Source organism: Salmo trutta, chromosome 3 (assembly GCF_901001165.1).
Source record: "Salmo trutta chromosome 3, fSalTru1.1, whole genome shotgun sequence".
Lineage (NCBI taxonomy): Eukaryota > Metazoa > Chordata > Actinopteri > Salmoniformes > Salmonidae > Salmo > Salmo trutta.
In genome coordinates this window covers 28,820,475-28,843,298 of record NC_042959.1, presented here as the reverse complement: position 1 = coordinate 28,843,298, position 22,824 = coordinate 28,820,475, and the positions used below count along the sequence as shown (strand labels likewise).

Genomic DNA, 22,824 nt, shown 5'->3' with positions numbered 1-22,824 from the left:
CAAGCTCTCACAGCCTTGTGAAGCCTTGTGAAGATGTGGTTAAATGACTTACAGGCTGGGATGTGGTAATCTAATAAAACATATTACACAAACTTGAATTCCCAAACAACATATCAGTATGTTGTAACACAGCTTACACCAGGACTCTGTAAGGCTACTCTATGAGCTTGTTTTCTTTAAAGAGCCATGAGAAGCAGAGAGGCTGAGTCTTCATCTAGCAGACACCGCATGGTACCCAATCAAACACAGAGAGATGAAAGGAAGGAACACAGAAAGTCATGTCTCAGATAACATCTGTGAGGATCTCTCTCTGCATCGTCTCCATCTCTCCATTTTTTACCTCACCCCCCGCCCCCCCACCACTCTCAACATCTCCCTCTTTCTCTTCATCGCTCCCTCTCCATCCCCCATTAAAACAGTGTGATAACATAAGCTACTCATTAAAGCTCTTCTGTTACATGACTGCCGGGAGGATTGTAGCTGCTCCTTGACTGACAAAGAGAAAGTCATCTCTGATTGGTTCTGGTTGGTTTTTAAGTGAGTTTGTGTGTTTATGGAGTCACAAACGACATACAACACACACTCGCAGAACACACACACTCTCCTGATATGCATCATCTCTTCATTCCATTAGAAAAACGGCCTCTCTGTGGTCTCAGTGTCTATCACACACGCTCACACACACACTCACACACGGGAGGAGATTTAAATGGCAAGACCTTTCCTGTTATTAACCAGGGTGTCACGACTTCCATCGAAGTCGTTTCCTCTCCTTTTTCGGGCGGTGTTCGGCGGTCGGCGTCATTGGTCTTCTAGCCATCGTCGATCCACTTTTCATTTTCCATTTGTTTTGTCTTGTTTTCCTACACACCTGGTTTCCATTTCCCTCATTAAGTGTTGTGTATTTAACCCTCTGTTCCCCCCATGTCCTTGAGTGGAATTGTTTGTTTGTAAGTGCTTGTGCACTATGTTACTGGTGCTCGTTGGGTTTTGTACCCATGTAGGTTATTTTTTTATTGCCGTTGGTTTTGAAATTAAACTGCTCCAGCTATTACCTATTTCTGCTCTCCTGCGTCTGACTTCACTGCCACCAGTTCCACAACCCTTACACAGGGATTCGATAGACATCCCTTAAACCTCTCTTGCGCCTACCAAAGGAGAGGTGGGGAGTGTTTTAATGGATCGAGTATCTCTCTGTCTCTGTTTGTGAGACCACCTGCGACTAACCGTGAGACAAACTTCTGTATTTAACAATTAAAACACTCAATTTAAGCTACAGAGCGTAAAAATACCTACTTTGTTTTCCCTCTTAATTGTAGAGTATTTATTCTTGTTGTGACTGGTAAACAGGGAGTGCAGTGTTTAAACTGCAAACCTATTTGATTGTCCCAGAGAGGATAATTGGTAACATCGAAATGTGTCACTTAAGGCATGGTTTAGCACCTTGATTGAGATGTTTTAATACGGTAATGTTTGTTTATGGCCTGAAAATGTGTGTCGTGTCATTCATGTCTTTATGAGGTTCATTAATAATTGGGTATAATGTAACGTTCCATTGGTGAAATGCATTATGGGTAAAACCAGGCACGTGCACAGATAGAGCACTAGAAGAAGCAGAGAAAGATGGTGGACGCCGATGTTCTGCTTGAAACTGATGGCATGTCGGGTAAAGATGAGAACACAGTGAGTGAGATTAAAAGTGGGATACAGCGGGGAAAAAGAAAGGAAACGAGAAGTAAAGTTGTGGTGGAAACTAGGAAACCCAAGGCTAGCCTAGACTCGTTTTTAGTCGGAGTGAGGGACCAATGTTATCTGGGACATCCATTTGACGTCTTGAGTAAAATCTGGGATGGGTTGGAGGATAATGTCGGTCAGAGTCACAAATGGTCTTATTTACATTTTTTGTGTGTCCGTGGCGCAGAAGACAAGATGCGCCTCAAAAAGATAGAGTGGAATGTTTTGTGTACAGCTCTTCGAAGCAGAGCGCCTATCAAGGGGGTTATCTCTGGGGTAGCGCGTGCGTGGTTGGTGCATGTCGACTGACCCGTATGGTGGATGGAGTGATTTCTTCACTCCATACTTTTGTCCTTTGATGAAGAGTCTATTCCTTCTGATGTCTGCATCATTGTGAGTGCAGATGTACCTTTTTTGGGACTCAGTGATTTTACAGATGAGGCCTTGCAAGGAATTCTGTCGAAGAATGTTCCACCCTCCCAGGCCCCTGGGGCTTCATTTATAGACCGTGCTTACGTACAAAATACATCCAAAAACATGCGTGCGCCAGCTTTCACACAAAAGTATAAAAACTGACTATGGTGGTGAGAATGTGCGCACCTTCCCGTACGCACAGTTTCTAGTGGTTGAAGTATTGCATTGTAAGGAGGCAAGTAGCCTAGTATTTTGTCTAAATGGGGGATAAGATGGACATGTTTGTTCATAACAAAAAAACTGGTTAATAACAAGATGCAATTGTTTGCCGTTAGTGAGAAGAGAGAACATACATTTTGTTTATAATGAGACAACATATCCACAGGAAAGTATAAAAAGTTGATGTAATTATACTTTCCTGTGGATATGTTGTATCACATTCCTACCTGCAGTAGGACCAACGAGGGGGGGGGCACCAAAGGTCTGTGTATGGCCCTGGGTAAAACTCTTCATTTCCTGTTGTGGCCAGACAGGGGATGGTTGAGCTATGATTGCTGCTGCTCATGCACTTGCTATCAGGCATTATTGAGGCTTGGGTTGAGTCATTGCTTTTGACTTTTATTTTACTCTTTGTCCTGCTTGTGGTTTTGTAAATATGGTAAGTAAGTTTTGCGCTTAGCCTAATTTATCAACGGCCTACCTCACAATGGGTAAGTAGGCCTATTCACTTTCCTCAGAGTAACAACTGTTCCTTCTTCCATATTTGTTTATCTGGCCTTCAGAAACATCCTTTAGTTACAAAATGACTATTCAAACAGTGAATTACCACCACTGCACTCTATGTCTAAATCTATCGTAAATCATGAAACATTCCTCTTTGGGGACGTTAAGGTCCATTGCTCTCGGATCAAATCAAAACAAACTTTATTTGTCACATGCAACAAGTGTAGACTTTACCGTGGAATGCTTACTTACAAGCCGTTAACCAACAGTGCAGTTCAAGAAGAGTTATAAATATTTACCAAGTAGACTAAAATAAAAAGTAATAATAAAAAGTAACATAATAAGAATAACAATAATGAGGCTATATACAGGGGCACCGGTACCGAGTTAATGTGCGGGGATACAGGTTAGTTGAGGTAATTTGTACATGTAGGTGGGGGTGAAGTGACTATGCATAGATAATAAACAGCGATTAGCAGCCGTGTACAAAAGGGAGGGGGGGTCAATGTACATTGTCCGGTGGCAATTTTATTAATTGTTCAGCAGTCTTATTTCTTGGGGGTAGAAGCTGTTGAGGAGCCTTTTGGTCCTAGACTTGGCGCTCCGGTACCACTTGCCATGCGGTAGCAGAGAAAACAGTCTTTAACTTGGGTGACTGGAGTCTCTGACAATTTTATGCGTCTTCCTCTGACACCGCCTATTGCATAGGTCCTGGATGGCAGGAAGCTTGGCCCCAGTGATGTACTGGGCCGTTCGCACTACCCTCTGTAGCGCCTTACGGTCAGATGCCGAGCAGTTGCCATACCAGGCGGTGATGCAACCGGTCAGGATGCTCTCGATGGTGCAGCTGTAGAACCTTTTGAGGATCTGGGGACCCATGTCAAATATTTTCAGTCTCCTGAGAGGGAAAATGTTTTGTCGTGCCCTCTTCACAACTTTCTTGTATGTTTGGACCATGATAGTTCGTGGTGAGGTGGACACCAAGGAACTTGAAACTCTCGACCCGCTCCACTACAGCCCTGTCGATGTTAATTAGGGCCTGTTCGGCCTGCCTTTTCCTGTAGTCCACGATCAGTTCCTTTTTTCTTGCTTACATTGAGGGACAGGTCGTTGTCCTGGCACCACACTACCAGTTCTCTGACCTCCTCCCTTTAGGCCGTCTCATCGTTTTTGGTGATCAGGCCTACCACTGTTGTGTCGTCAGCAAACTTAATGATGGTGTTGGAGTCGTGTTTGGCCACAATACAGGAGGAATACAGGAGGGGACTAAGTACACACCCCTAAGTGGCCCCAGTGTTGAGGATCAGCGTGGCAGACGTGTTGTTGCCTACTCTTACTCTTACAGCCCATCATCAACAGCCATCATTGATACGGCCAGGTCCTAATGTCCAGGTATTGGTGCCATTAGAGAGGTGAAAGGTCAGTCATGGCCAGTCAGGTCCTGATCGATCAGTATTGATCACTTCTGATGTGACCTCATTCAGTAGGCATTGTTAGGGTGATGATGACCCATTGAATTACATTATACTAGAGATAGCGTCCCAAAACATTTTAGAAATGTCTATTAAAATATAATGAGCAAAAGTCACACCTACAGTATCTTCTAGAATATCAAAGTATCACAAATGTCAATATGAAATATTACAGGAAAAGTGTTATACAAACACTTATCAGACCTGATGCATACTGTATCAATTAATTGCAAGTGGACTGACGTGGATAGATTTTTGTATTACAAATATATGGGTATCTAGTATAGAAATTAGATATATTCCATCCTTGGCTTTGAGTGGAGAGACAGATTGTGAAAAGGGCCCTGTGAAAGGCAGATTTAGAGATGAGGGAGTGTGAAAGAAAGAGAAACACTTCCCTGAAGTGGTGATGCTCAATATTTACATTTGAACCTATCAAGGGGATGAACAGAGGAAGGCAGAGAAATTGAGAGAAGAAGCTATAGGGAGAGGAAGTGAGTGGCAAGTAAAGCAGTGTCTCCTAATCCCGCTCTAACTCACCCTGACACTTTTTATGACCCTCTCTCTCTCCCAATTCAATTCAATTCAAGGGCCTTTATTGGCATGGGAAACATATGTTTACATTGCCAAAGCAAGTGAAATGGATAAACAAAAGTGAATTAAACAATAAAAAAACAATGAACAGTAAATTTTACTCACAAAAGTTCAAAAATAATAGAGACATTTCAAATTTCATATTATGTCTATATACAGTGTTGTAACAATGTGCAAAATAGTTAAAGTACAGGGAAAATTAAAGTAAATGGAAAATTAATAACCATATGGATTGTATTTAGAATGGTGTTTGTTCTTCCCTGGTTGCCCTTTTCTTGTGGCAACAGGTCACAAATCTTGCTGCTGTGATGGCACACTGTGGTATTTCACCCAGCAGATATGGGAGTTTATCAAAATTGGATTTGCTTTCGAATTCTTTGTGGGTCTGTGTAATCTGAGGGAAATATGTGTCTCTAAAATGGTCATACATTTGGCAGGAGGTTAGGAAGTGCAGCTCAGTTTCCACCTCATTTTGTGGGCAGTGTGCACATAGCCTGTCTTCTCTTGAGAGCCAGTTCTGCTTACGGCGACATTTCTCAATAGCAAGGCTATGCTCACTGTACAGTCAAATATTTCTTTCATTTTGGGTCAGTCACAGTGGTCAGGTGTGTTTCTCTCTCTCTCTCGCTCTCTCTCTCGCTCTCTCTCTCACCTGCTGTTTTCTCTCTGCTTGAGCTATGAGCTATGTGCCTGAATCACCAGTAGCCCAATCACAGCACGCCTCAGGCCTCTACACACACACACACACACACACACACACACACGTTATCACGCTAATACACATTTCCTCTAATATGTGTCTTTTTATCCCAGATTATTGTCCAGACAGGGCACAAAAACCCCAAAGCAACTTCCAGACACATACACGCATACATGTTCCAGCTAAAACACACCTTTTATATTAATATGGATATTAACCTTATAACTTACTTTAGCTCAGTAAAATACATAAAATCCTAATGGTGTGAATAATCTATTTCTTAGTAGGGCCAGGAATCATGAATCTCAGCCATGTCTACAATGTCCTAAAGAGGAATTCCTTGTTACTTTGTTAGAAATACAGTCATTCCTAGTCTGGACAGGTGAGAGGAGTGTCTCACTGTTTTCTGACAGCAGGCTTCTCTCTGAGGTATTGGAGTTCTCATAGTCACAGGACAGAGTGAAAGAACTGAAGAGAACAGAGGAAGGGAACGAGAGCGAGAATGGCAGGCAAGTGTGTGGGTGTTAGAGTGGCGAGAGTGGGAGGGGATATGAGGGGAGGGGAGGGTTAGGTAAAGTGGTATATTTAAGAGTCAGTCATAACTCCACAGTTAGACTTGGAGCTGCACAGCCCACACACTAACATGTAATTCATTTTCACCCTCAGCAAGAATGACAGACAGAAAACAACCATCTCTCCCCATCTGTCATTCTCCATATCCCCTTCCCCTCTCCCCCCTCGCTCTCTGTCTACCTGTCACTTCCTTTATCTCTTTCCTCTCCCTCTCTCAATCTAGGCATGAATATTAGAGCTCTTTTTGGTTCAGCTGTCCTGTCACCCAAACCTTACTGATTCACTGAGTCTCTGTTTAACCATCCTAATAGTGAGTAACATTTGTTCACCATAGCATGCAGAAAATACTACATGCAGTGCTGTGTTGCTATTATTAAACAGCTCCAAATTGGACATGCTTACTGGTATGGAGCGTGTGCTGTGCAAGTGAAGTGTTCAGGATTATTTTCTTAATTTTTCTTATTCTGTATTTTACCCCCTTTTTCTCCCAATTTCGATTATGACCTTGTCTCATTGTTGCAACTTCCCAACGGGCTCGGGAGAGGTGAAGGTCGAGTCATGTGTCCTCCGAAACATGACCCGAGCTCCTTAACACCCACCCGCTTAACCCGGAAGCCAGCCGCACCAATATATCAGAGGAAACACTGTTCAACTGACGACCGTAGTCGGCCTGCAGGTGCCTGGCCCACCACAAGGAGTCGCTAGAGTGGGATGAGCCAAGTAAAGCCCCCCCCCCCGGCCAAACCCTGCGCTAACAAGGACGACGCTGGGCCAATTGTGTGCCGCCCTATGGGATTCCCAGTCACGGCCAGTTGTCACACAGCCTGGGATTGAAAGGATTGGCTTTATAAGAGATCTGAGCTGGTATAGTTTTGAAAATCTGACCCTAGGCAACAGTGACTAGGGTCTGGTTTCAATGACGGACTCTTTAGGCATAGAGGAACTACTTCACTGCCTATGTTACTACCTTATCCGCTTCAATAAGATACAGAATAGTAGCTAGCAAGATGGAAATCACGGGAGTTATTTTAAATTAGTGCATTTCGGAAGTGGCTAGTTTGCATTAACTAACTTCACTAAAACCACTGCAAAGGTTTTGCCTGCAAACTTTGGTTTGAATCGCAACGTTCTGGTATGTGTCTGCCTCGTGATTTGTTGGGGAGTTGTCTGTCTGAAGAGGAGCCTTCCCAGATTTTTTTTTTCTTTATCGAAGTTGCCAAAAGAGTCTTTCATTGAAAACCGACCCTAGTCACTGCTGCCTAGGGTCAGGTTTTCGAGACTATAACTGGTAGGCTGAGAAAGCCTGAAGAAGAAGTGTCCTAATAGATTACCTAGTGATGATGGTTCCCCGCCTTGTAGATGCATAAAGAGCGTTGCCTGTGTGCTAATGTGTTCTCCTTGTGGGCTGATTTACCCTGAACACATGAATCAGGAAATAAGCCTCTGTTCTGGGTAGCATCTGCAAACAGAAGCTGAGACAAGACAACCTCCCTCCCCCATCACACACTCTCTCACACACACACACAAGACTGGCAGACTCTCTCATACCCCTTCCTTCCATCCATCCCTCCATTCCTCCCTTCTTCCATTCCTCCCTACTCAGTGATCATGCCCCATCTGAGACTCTTTACTGGGTCAGTACACTCAGATGTGATTCCCACATTCAGCTCCAGACACAAGGCACAGGCTGAAGCCTAAAATTAAGAGTTCCTCCTACTGCACCAAGACAAACAGACAGAGTGTAATGCTTGGGCAGACTGGTCCATATAGGCAGAACTGAACTACTATTGATGACTAGGCTAATTATACCAATTCATAATCACTTAACTACTGTGTCACTGTAGCTAAAACAAGGGTACATTACAAGGGTCCGTCCCTAAGGAGACTTGGCCATGCCAGGCACACAGAACAAGTGTCCCTACGGAGGGTCCCTAGAGTCAGATTAGTCCCAATGGACGTGGAGTCGGGAGACCAGTATATGTAGGTTAGTAGTTAGAGCCCGACCAATATTTGGATTTTTTGGGTCCAATACCGATTCCAATTTTCGGGGGGCCAAAATGTACTGCCGATATACTGTTTAACAGCAGGGAAATTAAAAAGTGTAATTTTCCACACTGAATTCTCAGAAATTGCCATCGAAAAGTGCAATTTGACTTTATTTTTTATTTAACCTTTATTTACAGATGAGCCCTAAATTACAGAAGTTACAGAAAATACACAAATCAGGATATAAATACAAAGTGCAAGCAGAAAGAAAAACACGGTGATAAAAAAACAAACACATTCATCAGTAATAAGGTCCTCAATCAGCTTTCTGAATGGCCCTAGAGGCACCAGAACATCACATTTAACAACATTTTGAAGGCTGTTCCACAAATAAGGTGCAAGAACTAAAAGCTGATTTACCTAACCAAGAACTAAAAGCTGATTTACCTAACTCAAAATTTCCAGAGTTAGCCATCCCTGAGACCGGGTGTGGTAACTCCAAAGTTTGGTAAAGATGTTAGGTACAGTGATTTATTTATTAATTGTCCAATAACCTCTTACATCTAGGGGGCAGTAATTTCACGGCTGGATAAAAAACGTACCCGATTTAATCTGATTATTAGTCCTGCCCAGAAACTGGAATATGCATATAATTATTAGCTTTGGAGAGAAAACACTCCAAAGTTTCTGAAACTGTTTGAATGGTGTCTGTGAGTATAACAGAACTCCTATGGCAGGCAAAAACCTGAGATGCTTCTGTTCAGGAAGTACCCTGTCTGAACATTTCTTGCCCTTCTTGATTATCTCTATCGTTTACAAAGGATCTCTGCTCTTACGTGACACTTCTCACGTCAACAATGGAGTCTCACAGCCCGGGAAAAACAGGAATGATGTAATTCAAAGCCCTGGCTGAAGCACACGAGAGCAAAAGCTGAGTGGTCAGTCAATGGACTAAGCCTTAGGCGCGTGACACGCCCCGCCCCCGGCTTTCGGTTTTTTCCTCAGTTTACAGACAGGCAGATTCCCGGTCGGAATATTATCGCTTCTCTACGAGATAAATTGCATAAATATTGGTTTTAAACAGCGGTTGACATGCTTCGAAGTACGGTAATGGAATATTTAGAAATTTTTTGTCATATTTTGCGTCATGCTCGTGGCCGAGATTTAGCGTTGGGATAGTGTCTAGAACGCACGAACAAAACGTCGCTGTTTGGATATAACGATGGATTATTTGGGACCAAACCTACATTTGTTATTGAAGTAGAAGTCCTGGCAGTGTATTCTGATGAAGAACAAGCAAGGTAAGAACATTTTTCTTATAGGAAATGTGATTTTGGTGAAGGCTAAACTTGCAGGGTGTCTAAATAGCTAGCCCTGTAACGCCGGGCTATGTACTTACATTATTGCAAAATGTGCTTCATCCGAAAAGCTATTTTAAAATCGGACATATCGAGTGCATAGAGGAGTTCTGTATCTATAATTCTTAAAATAATTGTTATGCTTTTTGTGAACGTTTATCGTGAGTAATTTAGTAAAATCACCGGAAGTGTTCGGTGGGAATGCTAGTTCTGAACGTCACATGCTAATGTAAAAAGCTGGTTTTTGATATAAATATGAACTTGATTGAACAGACATGCATGTATTGTATAACACAATGTCCTAGGTGTGTCATCTGATGAAGATCATCAAAGGTTAGTGCTGCATTTAGATATGGTTTGGGTTTATGTGACATGATATGCTAGCTTGAAAAATGGCTGTGTGATTATTCCTGGCTGGGTACTCTGCTGACATAATCTAATGTTTTGCTTTCGCTGTAAAGCCTTTTTGAAATCGGACAGTTTGGTTAGATAAAGGAGAGTCTTGTCTTTAAATAGCTGTAAAATAGTCATATGTTTGAAAAGTGTAAGTTTTCGGATTTAGAGGAGTTTGAATTTCGCGCCCCGCCCATCATTGGATATTGGAGCAGACGTTCCGCTAGCGGAACGTGTAGATGTAAGAGGATAACTATGCTTCAAATGTGGATTTCATACATTGTGACAATACTGGCACGGCATGAGAATGGCCACAAGTGTTCAGATAAGCATTAGATTCCCTTTTTTCATCCTATACATTGAATATGGATTACAGATGGAGCGGTAAAAGGCCAATATCGGCCAATAATGTCAGTGAACTAATGTATCGGTCGGGCTGTATTAGTAGTTCTCTATAGGGCCGTGGTCATCAGGCCAGAAACCAACAAACACATATATAACTTCTTAGTATGGAACATTAGATCATATGGAACACAAGATCTAAGAATACAAGAACAGAGTATCGGAATTGAGAACACATGACCTCAGAGCATCATGTATGGAACAAAACATATTGCCTGCAAAGCTAATGTACATTCTACTCATTCTTAGTCTATACATCAGAGGGACAGTTAGGAACACAAGCTCTCAAAAAGACCAGCAGAATGTAGAACAGTAGGGGCCATAAGCCTATGTTGTAAACTTTCATTCATCGGTTGTAGCAACCTCATGATGGGTATAGGGAAAATTTGTAGTAGCCTAAACCTATAGCTGTTACATTGAACTGGGTGTATGGAATATGCATGACAGTCATCCAATTTGATGTAATTGTCACGGTTGACGTTGGTGAAATAGGACCAAGGCGCAGCGGAAGTATGGATACTCATATTTTTTAATGTTCAAAAGAAGGAGTAGAGCATCCACTTGAAACAAACAAAACAACAAACAATACTCACAACAGCAGCAGTGTTGCAGGCTCGTCCAAACGCAGTGCACACAACAATTCCCCACAAACCCAAAAGGCAAAGTAGGCCACTTATGTGTGACTCCCAATCAGCCACAACCCTCTACAGCTGTGCCTGATTGGAAGTCACACGGCCAAAATTAATGAACCAACAAAACACACAGACTCTTCTGCCACGTCCTGACCCAACTACACCCTCTACTGGTCAGGACGTGACAGTAATAGAAATAAGGCCATGATCGTGAACAAAATAATCAGCCTCCCTCATTGAAACAGACATAAATAAAATCATTCAAAATACTAAATATAGAACAGGTTGTTGCGTTGTGGCCATAGACATATAATTCATAGAAGGGTTTTGGAAACTCTAACCATGGCAAACTCCTGGGTACACTATGGCTGCCAGTACTGACTTGAATGGGAACTGCTATCTATGGATTATATTTCTATGGTTGGTTGCGGCTCTCAGTTTGCCTTTTGCAAATTTCCAAAATAGAAATCGCAAGAAAAACATACAGTTTGGAAAGCAAATGCCTACTCCTGAAAAGAGTAGACTAATCTGTCATTTGAATGTATTAAAAAAGATCCTGTTAATGTCAGCTAGCATGTAAAGAACACGGAATTGCATGAAATGTGTTTCTAAAAGGCCCCCCCAAACATCCACAGACCCTGCTAAAAAAAAAATCCCCATGTGTGGTAAACCTAACAACGCATATGCTCAACTGTATGCCACTACGAAAATGTGATTATAGATGCTTTATTCAAAAAATGGGATTGCTCCCCAACTCAAAACATCTACCCGCGGCTATGCAAACATTCACACACACACAAACACACACACAGTAACCCCTGTGGGAGGTGAAGAGAAGCAGACAGACAGATATAACTAATTGTTAGAGCTGGGACGATAATCCCAAAATGATTGACACCGACCATACCGATCATCTATCGCAGGGTTTTTAGCTGATATCATTCATTGCGATAAGTAGCTGTATACTAGAGAAATGTGAAGTTGATGGCTACAAGCATCAAATTAATAGTAGTACTTTAAGTCATTTAAAAAATAACTTTGGTGCACATTAATGATATAAAGTTAGTGTTCTATTTATCATTATCGCATCAATTCAGGCAATTTATCGCAATATGTATTTTGGTCCATACAGTGCCTTCGGAAAGTATTGTTACAGCCATTTTCAAAAATGTATGAAATTAAAAAAAATGGCAGCAATCTACACACAATATACCATAATGACAAAGCAAAAACAGGTTTCTACAAATGTTTTCACATTTATTAAAAATAATGAACCGAAACACCTTATTTTACATAAGTATTCTGACCCTTTGCTATGAGACTCGAAATTGAGCTCAGGTGCATCCTGTTTCCATTGATCAGCCTTGAGATGTTTCTACAACTTGATTGGAGTCCACCTCTGGTAAATTCAATTGATTAGACATGATTTGGAAAGGCACACACCTGTCTATATAAGGTCCCACAGTTGACAGTGCATGTCAGAGCAAAAACATGAGGTCTAAGGAATTGTCCGTAGTGCTCAGAGACAGGATTGTGTCGAGGCACAGATCTGGGGAAGGGTACCAAAACATTTCTGCAGCATTGAAGGTCCCCAAGAACACAGTGGCCTCCGTCATTCTTAAATGGAAGATGTTTGGAACCACCAAGATTCTTCCTAGAGCTGGCTGCCCGGCCAAACTGAGCAATCGGGAGAGAATGGCCTTGGTCAGGGAGGGGACCAAGAACCCGATGGTCACTCTGACAAAGCTCTAGAGTTCCTCTGTGGAGATGGGAGAACCTTCCAGAAGGACAACCATCTCTGCAGCACTCCACCAATCAGGCCTTTATAGTAGAGTGGCCAGAAGGAAGCCACTCCTTGACTGCACTCCTTGACTGCACATGACTGCACGCTTGGAGTTTGCCAAAAGGCACCTAAAGACTCTCAGACCATGAGAAACAGGATTCTCTGGTCTGATGAAACCAAGATTGAACTCTTTGGCCTGAATGCCAAACGTCATGTCTGGAGGATACCTAGTACCATCCCTACAGTGAAGCATTGTGTTGGCAGCATCATGCTGTGGGGATGTTCTTCAGCGGCAGGGACTGGGAGACTAGTCAGGATCGAGGCAAAGATGAATGGAGCAAAGTACAGAGAGATCCTTGATGAAAATCTGCTCAGGACCTCAGACTGGGGTGAAGGTTCATCTTCCAACTATACAATGACCCTAAGCACACAGCCAAGACAACGCAGGAGTGGCTTTGGGACAAGTCTTTGAATGCACTTGAGTGGCCCAGCCAGAGCCCGGACTTGAACCCGCTCAAACATCTCTGGAGAGACCTGAAAATAGCTGTGCAGCAATACTCCCCTTCCAACCTGACAAAGCTTGAGAGGATCTGCAGAGAAGAATGGGAGAAACTCCCCAAATACAGATGTGCCAAGCTTGTAGCGTCATACCCAAGAAGACTCAAGGCTGTAATCGATGACAAAGGTGCTTCAACAAAGTACTGAGTAAAGGGTCTGAATACTTATGCTGATATGATATTTCAATTTTAAAAAATTATAAATTTGCAAAAATTTCAAAAATTCTGTTTTTGCTTTGACATTATGGGGTATTGTGTGTAGATTGATTAGGGGGGAAATTATTTCATCAACTTTAGGAAAGGCTGTAACCTAATAAAATGTGGGAAAAATAAAGGGCTCTGAATACTTTCGAAAGGCACTGTATCTACTAATTGTGCCCATCTCTTTTAAAGTTTAGGACTGACTTTCATGGGTGTCCTTTTAACTGCCTGTCAGAAAGCCATTCCAAGGTGAAGAAATAAAGGATAGATTAGTTTTAAACAGCTTTAAGTTATACATGTGTGTGTCACGGGTGTCGTAGGGTTTAGACCAGTGGGAAAATATATACTCATCTTCTTTTATTAAAGGACAAAGAAGGAAAACCAAAATAAACATGTATACAAAAACACGACGACAAAGAAGAAGCCAGTAAGGCACAAAGCTATACACAGCAACAATCTCCCACAAAATCCCATGACCTTCAATCAGAGGCAACGATAGACAGCTGCCTCCAATTGAAGGCCCCAATCCCCATTACCAAAACATAGAAATACAAACACCTAGACAGAACATAGAAAAACTAACATAGAACAATAACCAAAACCCTGGACTAATAAATCAAATTACTCTCTACATACATAACCACCCCGAACCATATAAACCAAATACCCCCTCTACATGAACACAAACACACCCTGAACCACATAAAACAAATACCCCCTGCCACGTCCTGACCAAACTATAATAACAAATAACCCCTAATACTGGTCAGGACGTGACAGTGTGCTGATCTGTAACTAAAGAAGTGATTTGTTCTTTAGAAATGTTTTAGAATCCAGAGGGAATACCCCAAAACCCATTGTGAAGACAGAGAATGCATCCCAAGAGGCACCCTATCCTCTATATAGTGCACTACTTTTGAGCAGAGCCCTATGGGCACTATAAAGGCAGTAAGGTGCCATTTGTGACGCAGATAGAACTGATTTTACCACAAGAAGGTGGTTTCACCATTTCAAGCACATTTGTCTATATTGTGTTCAAAGCCAGTTTAATCTAGAGTTATCCTATAGTGTTTTTACTATAAAAAATAATATCCAGTTGAGTAGTGGTCCAGACAGCTGTTTTGTCTTCACACATCAAAGTAAAGGTGTGCATATTCACTGACCTATTTCAGCCCTCAGCCCAAGAGAGGAGGGAGGGAGGGAGCGAGGGAAAGCAGAGCTAGTGAGTGGGAGAGAGGGGGTAGTGGAGAAAGACAGTAGAGAGAGTTCAGACATAAAAACAATGCCGCAAGAAATTATACATTTTACATGAGGGAGTTCAAATGCGACAGTGATTTTCTAAGGCTGACTAGATTAGAGTCAAGTCAGTGTGTGTGAACACAGTGTGAATGTTCCCCATCTATTGCGACTGTACTCCTTGCACATGCATTTGCCTGCACGCTGAAGTTAAACCAGCTGACAATGCCAGGCTTTTGCCTTTTAACACACCAGCTCTCCACCATCATGTGACTGGGGTTGTAACCCTTTCTCCCACCCTGCATCACTGAGCTCAGAGAGTGGGTGGGGGTGGGGTAGGGTGGGATAGGGTAACGTAGCATGGTAATGGTAGTATAGGGTCTGGGGTGAGATGATGTGAGTGGTTGATAATCTACAGTCGTGGCCAAAAGTTTTGAGAATTACACAAATATTAATTCTCACAAAGTCTGCTGCCTCAGTTTGCATGATGGCAATTTGCATATACTGCAGAATGTTATGAAGAGGGATCAGATGAATTGCAATTAATTGCAAAGTCCCTCTTTGCCATGCAAATTAACTGAATCCCCAAAAAACATTTCCACTGCATTTCAACCCTGCCACAAAAGGACCAGCTGACATCATGTCAGTGATTCTCTCGTTAACACAGGTGTGAGTGTTGACGAGGACAAGGCTGGAGATCACTCTGTCATGCTGATTGAGTTCAAATAACAGACTGGAAGCTTCAAAAGGAGGGTGGTGCTTGGAATCATTGTTCTTCCTCTGTCAACCATGGTTACCTGCAAGGAAACACGTGCCGTCATCATTGCTTTGCACAAAAAGGGCTTCACAGGAAAGGATATTGCTGCCAGTAAGATTGCACCTAAATCAACCATTTATCGGATCATCAAGAACTTCTAGGAGAGCGGTTTCAATTGTTGTGAAGAAGGCTTCAAGGTGCCCAAGAAAGTCCAGCAAGCGCCAGTACCGTCTCCTAAAGTTGATTTATGAGTACATTTACATTACATTTACATTTAAGTCATTTAGCAGACGCTCTTATCCAGAGCGACTTACAAATTGGTGCATTCACCTTATGATATCCAGTGGAACAACCACTTTACAATAGTGCATCTAAATCTTTTAAGGGGGGGGGGGGTTAGGGGGGGTTAGAAGTACCTCGTCATGCCGTACGGGTTGATGAATGCTCCATCAGTCTTCCAAGCCTTTGTAGGTGAGATTTTCAGGGACCTGCACGGGCAGGGTGTAGTGGTGTATATTGATGACATTCTACATGGTGTATATTGATGACACCACCACACGCGCCGAGCATGTGTCCCTGGTGCGCAGGATGCTTGGTCGACTGTTGGAGCATGACCGGTACGTCAAGGCTGAGAAATGCCTGTTTTTCCAGCAGTCCGTCTCCTTCCTAGGGTACCGCATTTCCACCTCGGGGGTGGAGATGGAGAGTGACCGCATTTCAGAGCCCGCTCCCCTCCAGTGTCCCGCTGGGCGTCTGTACGTTCCGTCTGCTGTCCATGACCGGTTGATCTATTGGGCCCACACTGTTTGGTTGGGAAGTACTGGTGGCCTACCTTGGCCAAGGACGTGAGGGTTTATGTTTCCTCCTGCTCAGTGTGCACCCAGTGTAAGGCTCCTAGGCACCTGCCCAGAGGGAAGCTACACCCCTTATCCGTTCCACAGCGGCCTTGGTCGATCCTGGTCGTTGTGGATCGGTTCTCTAAGTCCTGCCGTCTCCTCCCTCTGCCCGGTCTCCCTACGGCCCTACAGACTGCGGAGGCCTTGTTTACGCACGTCTTCCGGCACTACGGGGTGCCTGAGAATATAGTGTCTGATCGAGGTTCCCAGTTCACTTCGAGGGTCTGGAAGGCGTTCATGGAACGTCTGGGGGTCTCGATCAGCCTTACCTCGGGGTTTCATCCCGAGAGTAATGGGCAGGTGGAGAGAGTGAACGAGGATGTGGGCAGGTTTTTGCAGTCGTATTGCCAGGATCGGCCGGGGGAGTGGGCAGCATTCGTGCCATGGCCCGAGATGGCTCAGAACTCACTCCGCCACTCCTCCGCTAACCTCTCCCCCTTCCTGCGCGTATTGGGGTACCAGCCCGTTCTGGCACCTTGGCATCAGAGTCAGACCGAGGCTCCTGCGGTGGACGACTGGTTCAGGTGCACGGAGGAGACATGGAACGCCGCCCATGTTCACCTCCAGCGGGCCGTGCTGCGCCAGAAAGCCAGCGCAGACCGTCACCGCAGTGAGGCCCCACCGGGTCTGGCTCTCAACCCGGAACCTGCCCCTCCGCCTGCCCTGCCGGAAGCTGGGTCCGCTGTTTGTGGGGCCATTTAAAGTTCTGAGGAGAGTGAACGAGATTTGTTATAGGTTACAGCTTTTCCCCCTGATTACATATTAACCCCTCGTTCCATGTGTCTCTCCTCAGGCCGGTGGTGGTTGGCCCGCTCCAGGAGTCTGAGGTGCAGGAGATTCCTCCGCCCCCTCGACATCGACATCGAGGGGGCCCCGGCGTACTCCGTTCGCTCTATACTGGATTTGAGGCGTCAGGCGAGGTGCCTTCAGTACCTCGTGGAGTGGGAGGGGTACAGTCCGGAAGGAGAGGTGCTAGGTTCCGGTGGAGGATGTGTTGGACCCTTCAATGTTGCTGGAGTTCCACCGTCTCCGTCCGGATCGCCCTGCGCCTCGCCCTTCGGGTCGTCCCCGAGGCCGACGTTGGCGCGCTGCTGGAGCCACGTGTCAAAGGGGGGTACTGTCACGACTTCCGCCGAAGTCGGGTCCTCTCCTTGTTCGGCGGCGCTTGACGGTCGTCGTCGCCAGTCTTCTAGCCATCATCGATCCATTTTTCATTTTCCATGTGTTTTGTCTTGTTGTTCCTCACACCTGGTTTCAATTCCCTCAATTACTTGTTTTGTATTTAACCCTCTGTTCCCCCCATGTCTTTGTGTGGGATTGTTTATTGCAGTGCTTGTGCACGTTCCCCATGAGCGCACGACAGGTTATTTTTGTGCCTATTTATCTTGTTGTTCTGGATGCCGTTGGTTTTGCTTAATAAATCTCTGGTTATTACCCAGTTCTGCTCTCCTGCGCCTGACTTCTCTGCCGCCAATTACGCACCCCCGCTACAGAGGCGAAGACTTTGGGAGGATGGCCTGGTGTCAAGAAGGGCAGCAAAGAAGCCACTTCTCTCCAGGAAAAACATCAGGGACAGACTGATATTCTGCACAAGGTACAGGGATTGGACTGCTGAGGACTGGGGTAAAGTCATTTTCTGTGATTGTTTGGGGCATCCGGAAAAAAAGCTTGTCCGGAGAAGACAAGGTGAGCGCTACCATCAGTCCTGTGTCATGCCAACAGTAAAGCATCCTGAGACCATTCATGTGTGGGGTTGCTTCTCAGCCAAGGGAGTAGGCTCACTCACAATTTTGCCTAAGAACACAGCCATGAATAAAGAATGGTACCAACACATCCTCCGAGAGCAACTTCTCCAAACCATCCAGGAAAGGTTTGGTGACGAACAACGCCTTTTCCAGCATGATGGAGCACCTTGCCATAAGGCAAAAGTCATAACTAAGTGGCTCGGGTAACAAAACATCGATATTTTGGGTCCATGGCCAGGAAACTCCCCAGACCTTAATCCCATTGAGAGCTTGTGGTCAATCCTCAAGAGGCGGGTGGACAAACAAAACCTCACAAATTCTGACAAACTCCAAGCATTGATTATGCAAGAATGGGCTGCCATCAGTCAGGATGTGGCCCAGAAGTTAATTGACAGCATGCCAGGGCGGATTACAGAGTTCTTGAAAAAGAAAGGTCAACACTGCAAATATTGACTCTTTGCATCAACTTCATGTAATTGTCAATAAAAGCCTTTGACACTTATGAAATGCTTGTAATCATACTTCAGTATTCCATAGTAACATCTGACAAAAATATCTAAACACACTGAAGCAGCAAACTTTGTGAAAATTAATATTTGTGTCATTCTCAAAACTTTTGGCCACGACTGTATACTCCTGTGGTCAGAACACCAGGAAACTAACTTTCTTCCAAATGGTCTTCAGTACATCTCCCACAGCCACACTCCCTTGAGAAAAATTATTTTCCTTTACGTCCTGACAAATGTTGTCGCTCCTGAACACCAACAGCTGAGTACAACATTAACGATAATGATATAGGGTCTAATCTCAGGGCTCTAGTCATAATCCTAATCTAATCCAATGGCTAAAACTCTATGTCACGCCACAATGGAATACTCTATACAAACGTCATTTTACTGCTGCTACACATGAATGTGTATTCATATATATATTATGATTGACCTCTTACACAGATGTTAGTAAGATTGATTATGTAAGTCCATATCTTCATCAGTGTCTTTTGGCTCAAAGGAAACAGAAATATACACTGAGTGAAATTAACCTGCTCTTTCCATGACAGACTGACCAGGTGAATCCAGGTGAAAGCTATGATCCCTTATTTATGTCACTTCAATCAGTGTAAATGAAGGGGAGGAGACAGGTTAAAGAAGGATTTTTAAGCCTTGAGACAATTGAGACATGGCTTGTGTATGTGTGCCATTCAGAGGGTGTATGGGTAAGAGAAAATATATATGTGCCTTTGAACGGGGTATGGTAGTTGGTGCCAGGCGCACCGGTTTGTGTCAAGAACAGCAACACTGCTGGGTTTTTAAGAATGATCCACCACCAGTGGAGGCTGCTGAGGGGAGGATGGCTCATAATAATGGCTAGAATGGAGTCAATGGAATGTTAGCAAACACATAAAACACATGGTTTCCATGTGGTTGATACCATACCATTGACTCCATTCCAGCCATTATTATGAGCTGTCGTCCCCTTAGATGCCTCCACTGTCCACCACCCAAAGGACATCCAGCCAATTTGACACAACGGTGGGAAGCATTGGAGTCAACATGTGCCAGCATCCCTGTGGAAAGCTTTCTACACCTTCTACAGTCCATGGCCCGACGAATTGAAGCTGTTCTGAGGGGAAAAGTGAGGATATAACTCAATATTAGGAAGGTGTTCTTAGTGTTTTGTACACTCAGTGTATGTTCTCCTTCATAGAGTTATAGAGTAGTGCATATACAGTACCTTATGTACATGGATGTATACCATGCCATGGAAAGATAACTGCTACCATGCTGCTACTGGACGGAACTGTATGCCTTCCTCCTATGGATGCCCGTCACATGTATAAGCATCATTTAGTTGAAGCCACAAAAATACCCAAATCAATAATGCACAGGATGAAGCAGGAGAGTTTGAATTGACATAAACTAGAGATTAAAGAAAGTGGGAGGCTAGAAAGTCTCTCAGGAGTTACTGCTGACCATGGGGGAAAGAGAGGGGGAAGAGAGGGGGAAGAGTGAGGTGTTGCATAGGAATCAGAGAGATCTCATTTATGGACAGATGCCATGCAACTCTTCATACCGTATCGAGAGAGGTTCTGGAACAAAGGTTAGAGGGAAACAATAAAAACAGAATGTCATTGGAAAAAGTTAAGATGTCTTTATTGCGCCACAGTTACTCTTACTCTTCAGATGCATCTCACAGAATAATTTTTTTAAGTATTGTAAACTAAGATTGATTGAAAGTAGATCCGTGGTGCTGAAAGACATTATTGAAAGTTGATGTGTAAATGATTTGATCACCAACACTTGCTTGTATGCGTTGCATGGCCTCATGCGCAAGAGTGCTAGTCTGGATGACACCTAACTTGAAGTCTTCCTGACTTCAGAGTCCGGAAAGGCTCCATGATGTTGTAGGCAAGATGCGCAGATAATGAAGGAGGCTGTGCTTTATTACCGATTGGTTCACCTCTGTGTCTTTCTCACTCAAATACTCACATGGACAGCCACACACACAGCCCCCGAGTGCCACCCCCTTCCAATACAAGTGTAGGATTTTCAAACGAGAGGTCTAAAAAAAAAAAAAAAACATTTGAGAGAACCAAGCTCAAGCCAACTTCTGTGTGAATACTGCACTTACAACAGGGTCCTGTCCAGACCGGTTTGTCACAGCTCTCCACTTGAGTCGCATCAGTCAGGCTACAACAGTGCCCCATCAGACTGGGAATAAGGAGTTTCATGTCTAGAAAGAGATAGTCTGCTTCAACTATCAATCAAATGGTTATAAAGACCAGTCTGTCTATCAGACATTGGCAATCGTAGGACAAGTCTGCCTGAGACCAAAGCCCTGTCTGACCAAAGCCCTGTCTCTCCCTCCAGCCATCCCTGGCCAGTGATGTGAGTGAAGTAGGTAGTTGAGGACAGGGAGACTGTCTGTGTGCTGGACACACACAAAGAGACGGAGAAACAATGCACAGAGGCAGTAACACGCAACACACTGGAGAGATGCCTCTATGCCAATAAACCTCTGTAAACCCTGTGCTGCGTCACAGTATATAAAGTAGACCCAGATGTCAGGGATGATTGGGGGGGGAGTGGAATGGGGGGGGCTTTAAGAACAAATGCATTATCCCTATGAATAAGCACAACACACTGTCCACATACACTTTTAACTATTTTAAATGAACCCAAACAGCATGCGACCTGCATATGCATTAGGTAATATGGTATATTATGCCTACTGTATAGAATAGATTACATAATCCTACTATAGATTGCCACAGCACATGAATGAAACCGACTGCACTGTGACAGGAAAGGAATTGACACTTAAACCTAGGCTATTTAGAATAATCCATCAAAATACAAATCGGCCCACTCTCTTCCCAAAACCCATCACTATGTTGGATCACAACTGTATTTGTGTTTCAATCAAATATTACAGGTAACGTTAACTGTTATTTTGAGAGAGAAAAAAATCACTTTCCTCTCATATCAATGTCCCCTCTCTCTGTGCTTTTATTTCAAACGTCAAAATCGTGCCCAAAATTACCTGGAAACCGGAAACCTACTTTGTTGTGTATACCCAAAACTCAAATCAGAGTATGCAGCCTATCACTGAGGGGTAGCAGTCACACCACATTCTCTCTAAACATACATGAAACACCGTTCAATAGAGAGAAGTGGACTCGGAGCCAGCCATACCTTTGAAAAGGACCGCCATCCATAGATAGATCCCAACCGGACCTTGTCCAAAAAACTTGTGGCACCGCATCCTTTCGTTCACAGGAATCCGACGACCCTCGAGCCTTCACTGGCGGCTAGAGAGTAGGCGCTTGTTCAGCCAGGGTATGAGCATTGGGCTGGCGAGAGGTGGAGAGTGATGGGCTGGGGAGAGGTGGAGAGTGATGGGCTGAGGAGAGGTGGAGAGTGATGGGCTGGGGAGAGGTGGCGAGCGATGGGCTGGGGAGAGGTGGAGAGTGAATGAGTGAGATAGAGATAGATAGTGAACAACATTTGCGCTTGCACGATGGTTAAAACAACATTCTCATACACCCGGGCGCATTCTCGGAGCATAGGCTACTCTAAGAAAATAACTTTTACGCATAACAAAATAGTCCTCGCGGTCTGAATATTCGGATTTTGTGAATCTTACACTGATAAACTTGTGGCTGTGGTTGCGCTGTCTCTCTTCGCGTGCTCACCCGTTTCCCGCCTCGTCTGAGCCTTCGGTCTGCTCGAGCGCATTCCTCGTGCCACTTTTTTTAAATCGACGAGAGGCGGGGATGGCGTCAGGCGCCCCGCTAAGAGCTTCCAGAGAGGTCTGAGCCTCTGTGTCTAGGTCAGAGTCTGGGAAAAACATCAACATTTCTAAAAAATAAAAATAACACGCAGACACAAAAGTTCGTTATGAACTGTGTTTATAGTTTAAACTTTACATTGATCATAAATGTTGTTCTGAAATGTGTATAACAATGTGATGATATTTTAGCAAATGCCTAATAGACATAAATATGTTACAAAATAAAATAAAAAAACATGAGACTGACTCCAATGACTGTATCCATTATGTGCAATTGGGCGAGTCGACTATATTCACAATTCTCAGATATTTAATCTAAAATGAAATCTAAACATTTATTCAATTTGATTGTTTTCCTGCAGGTGTATACAACCT

General features: G+C 43.9%; 1 protein-coding gene across 1 annotated transcript in view; it reads right to left on the bottom strand.

The window, feature by feature from the left end:
* The window catches only part of LOC115172121 (neuronal acetylcholine receptor subunit alpha-7), a 77,871-nt gene extending 55,317 nt beyond the window's left edge, over positions 1–22,554 (bottom strand). Inside the window, exons 1-2 of the mRNA XM_029729302.1 lie at positions 22,303–22,554; positions 21,852–22,109 (exon numbers count right to left, since the gene is read on the bottom strand). Of these exons, the coding sequence (XP_029585162.1) occupies positions 21,852–21,921 (70 nt within the window). The 5' untranslated portion in view covers positions 21,922–22,109; positions 22,303–22,554. The remainder of the gene's footprint in view (positions 1–21,851; positions 22,110–22,302) is intronic.
* Positions 22,555–22,824: the final 270 nt, after the last annotated feature.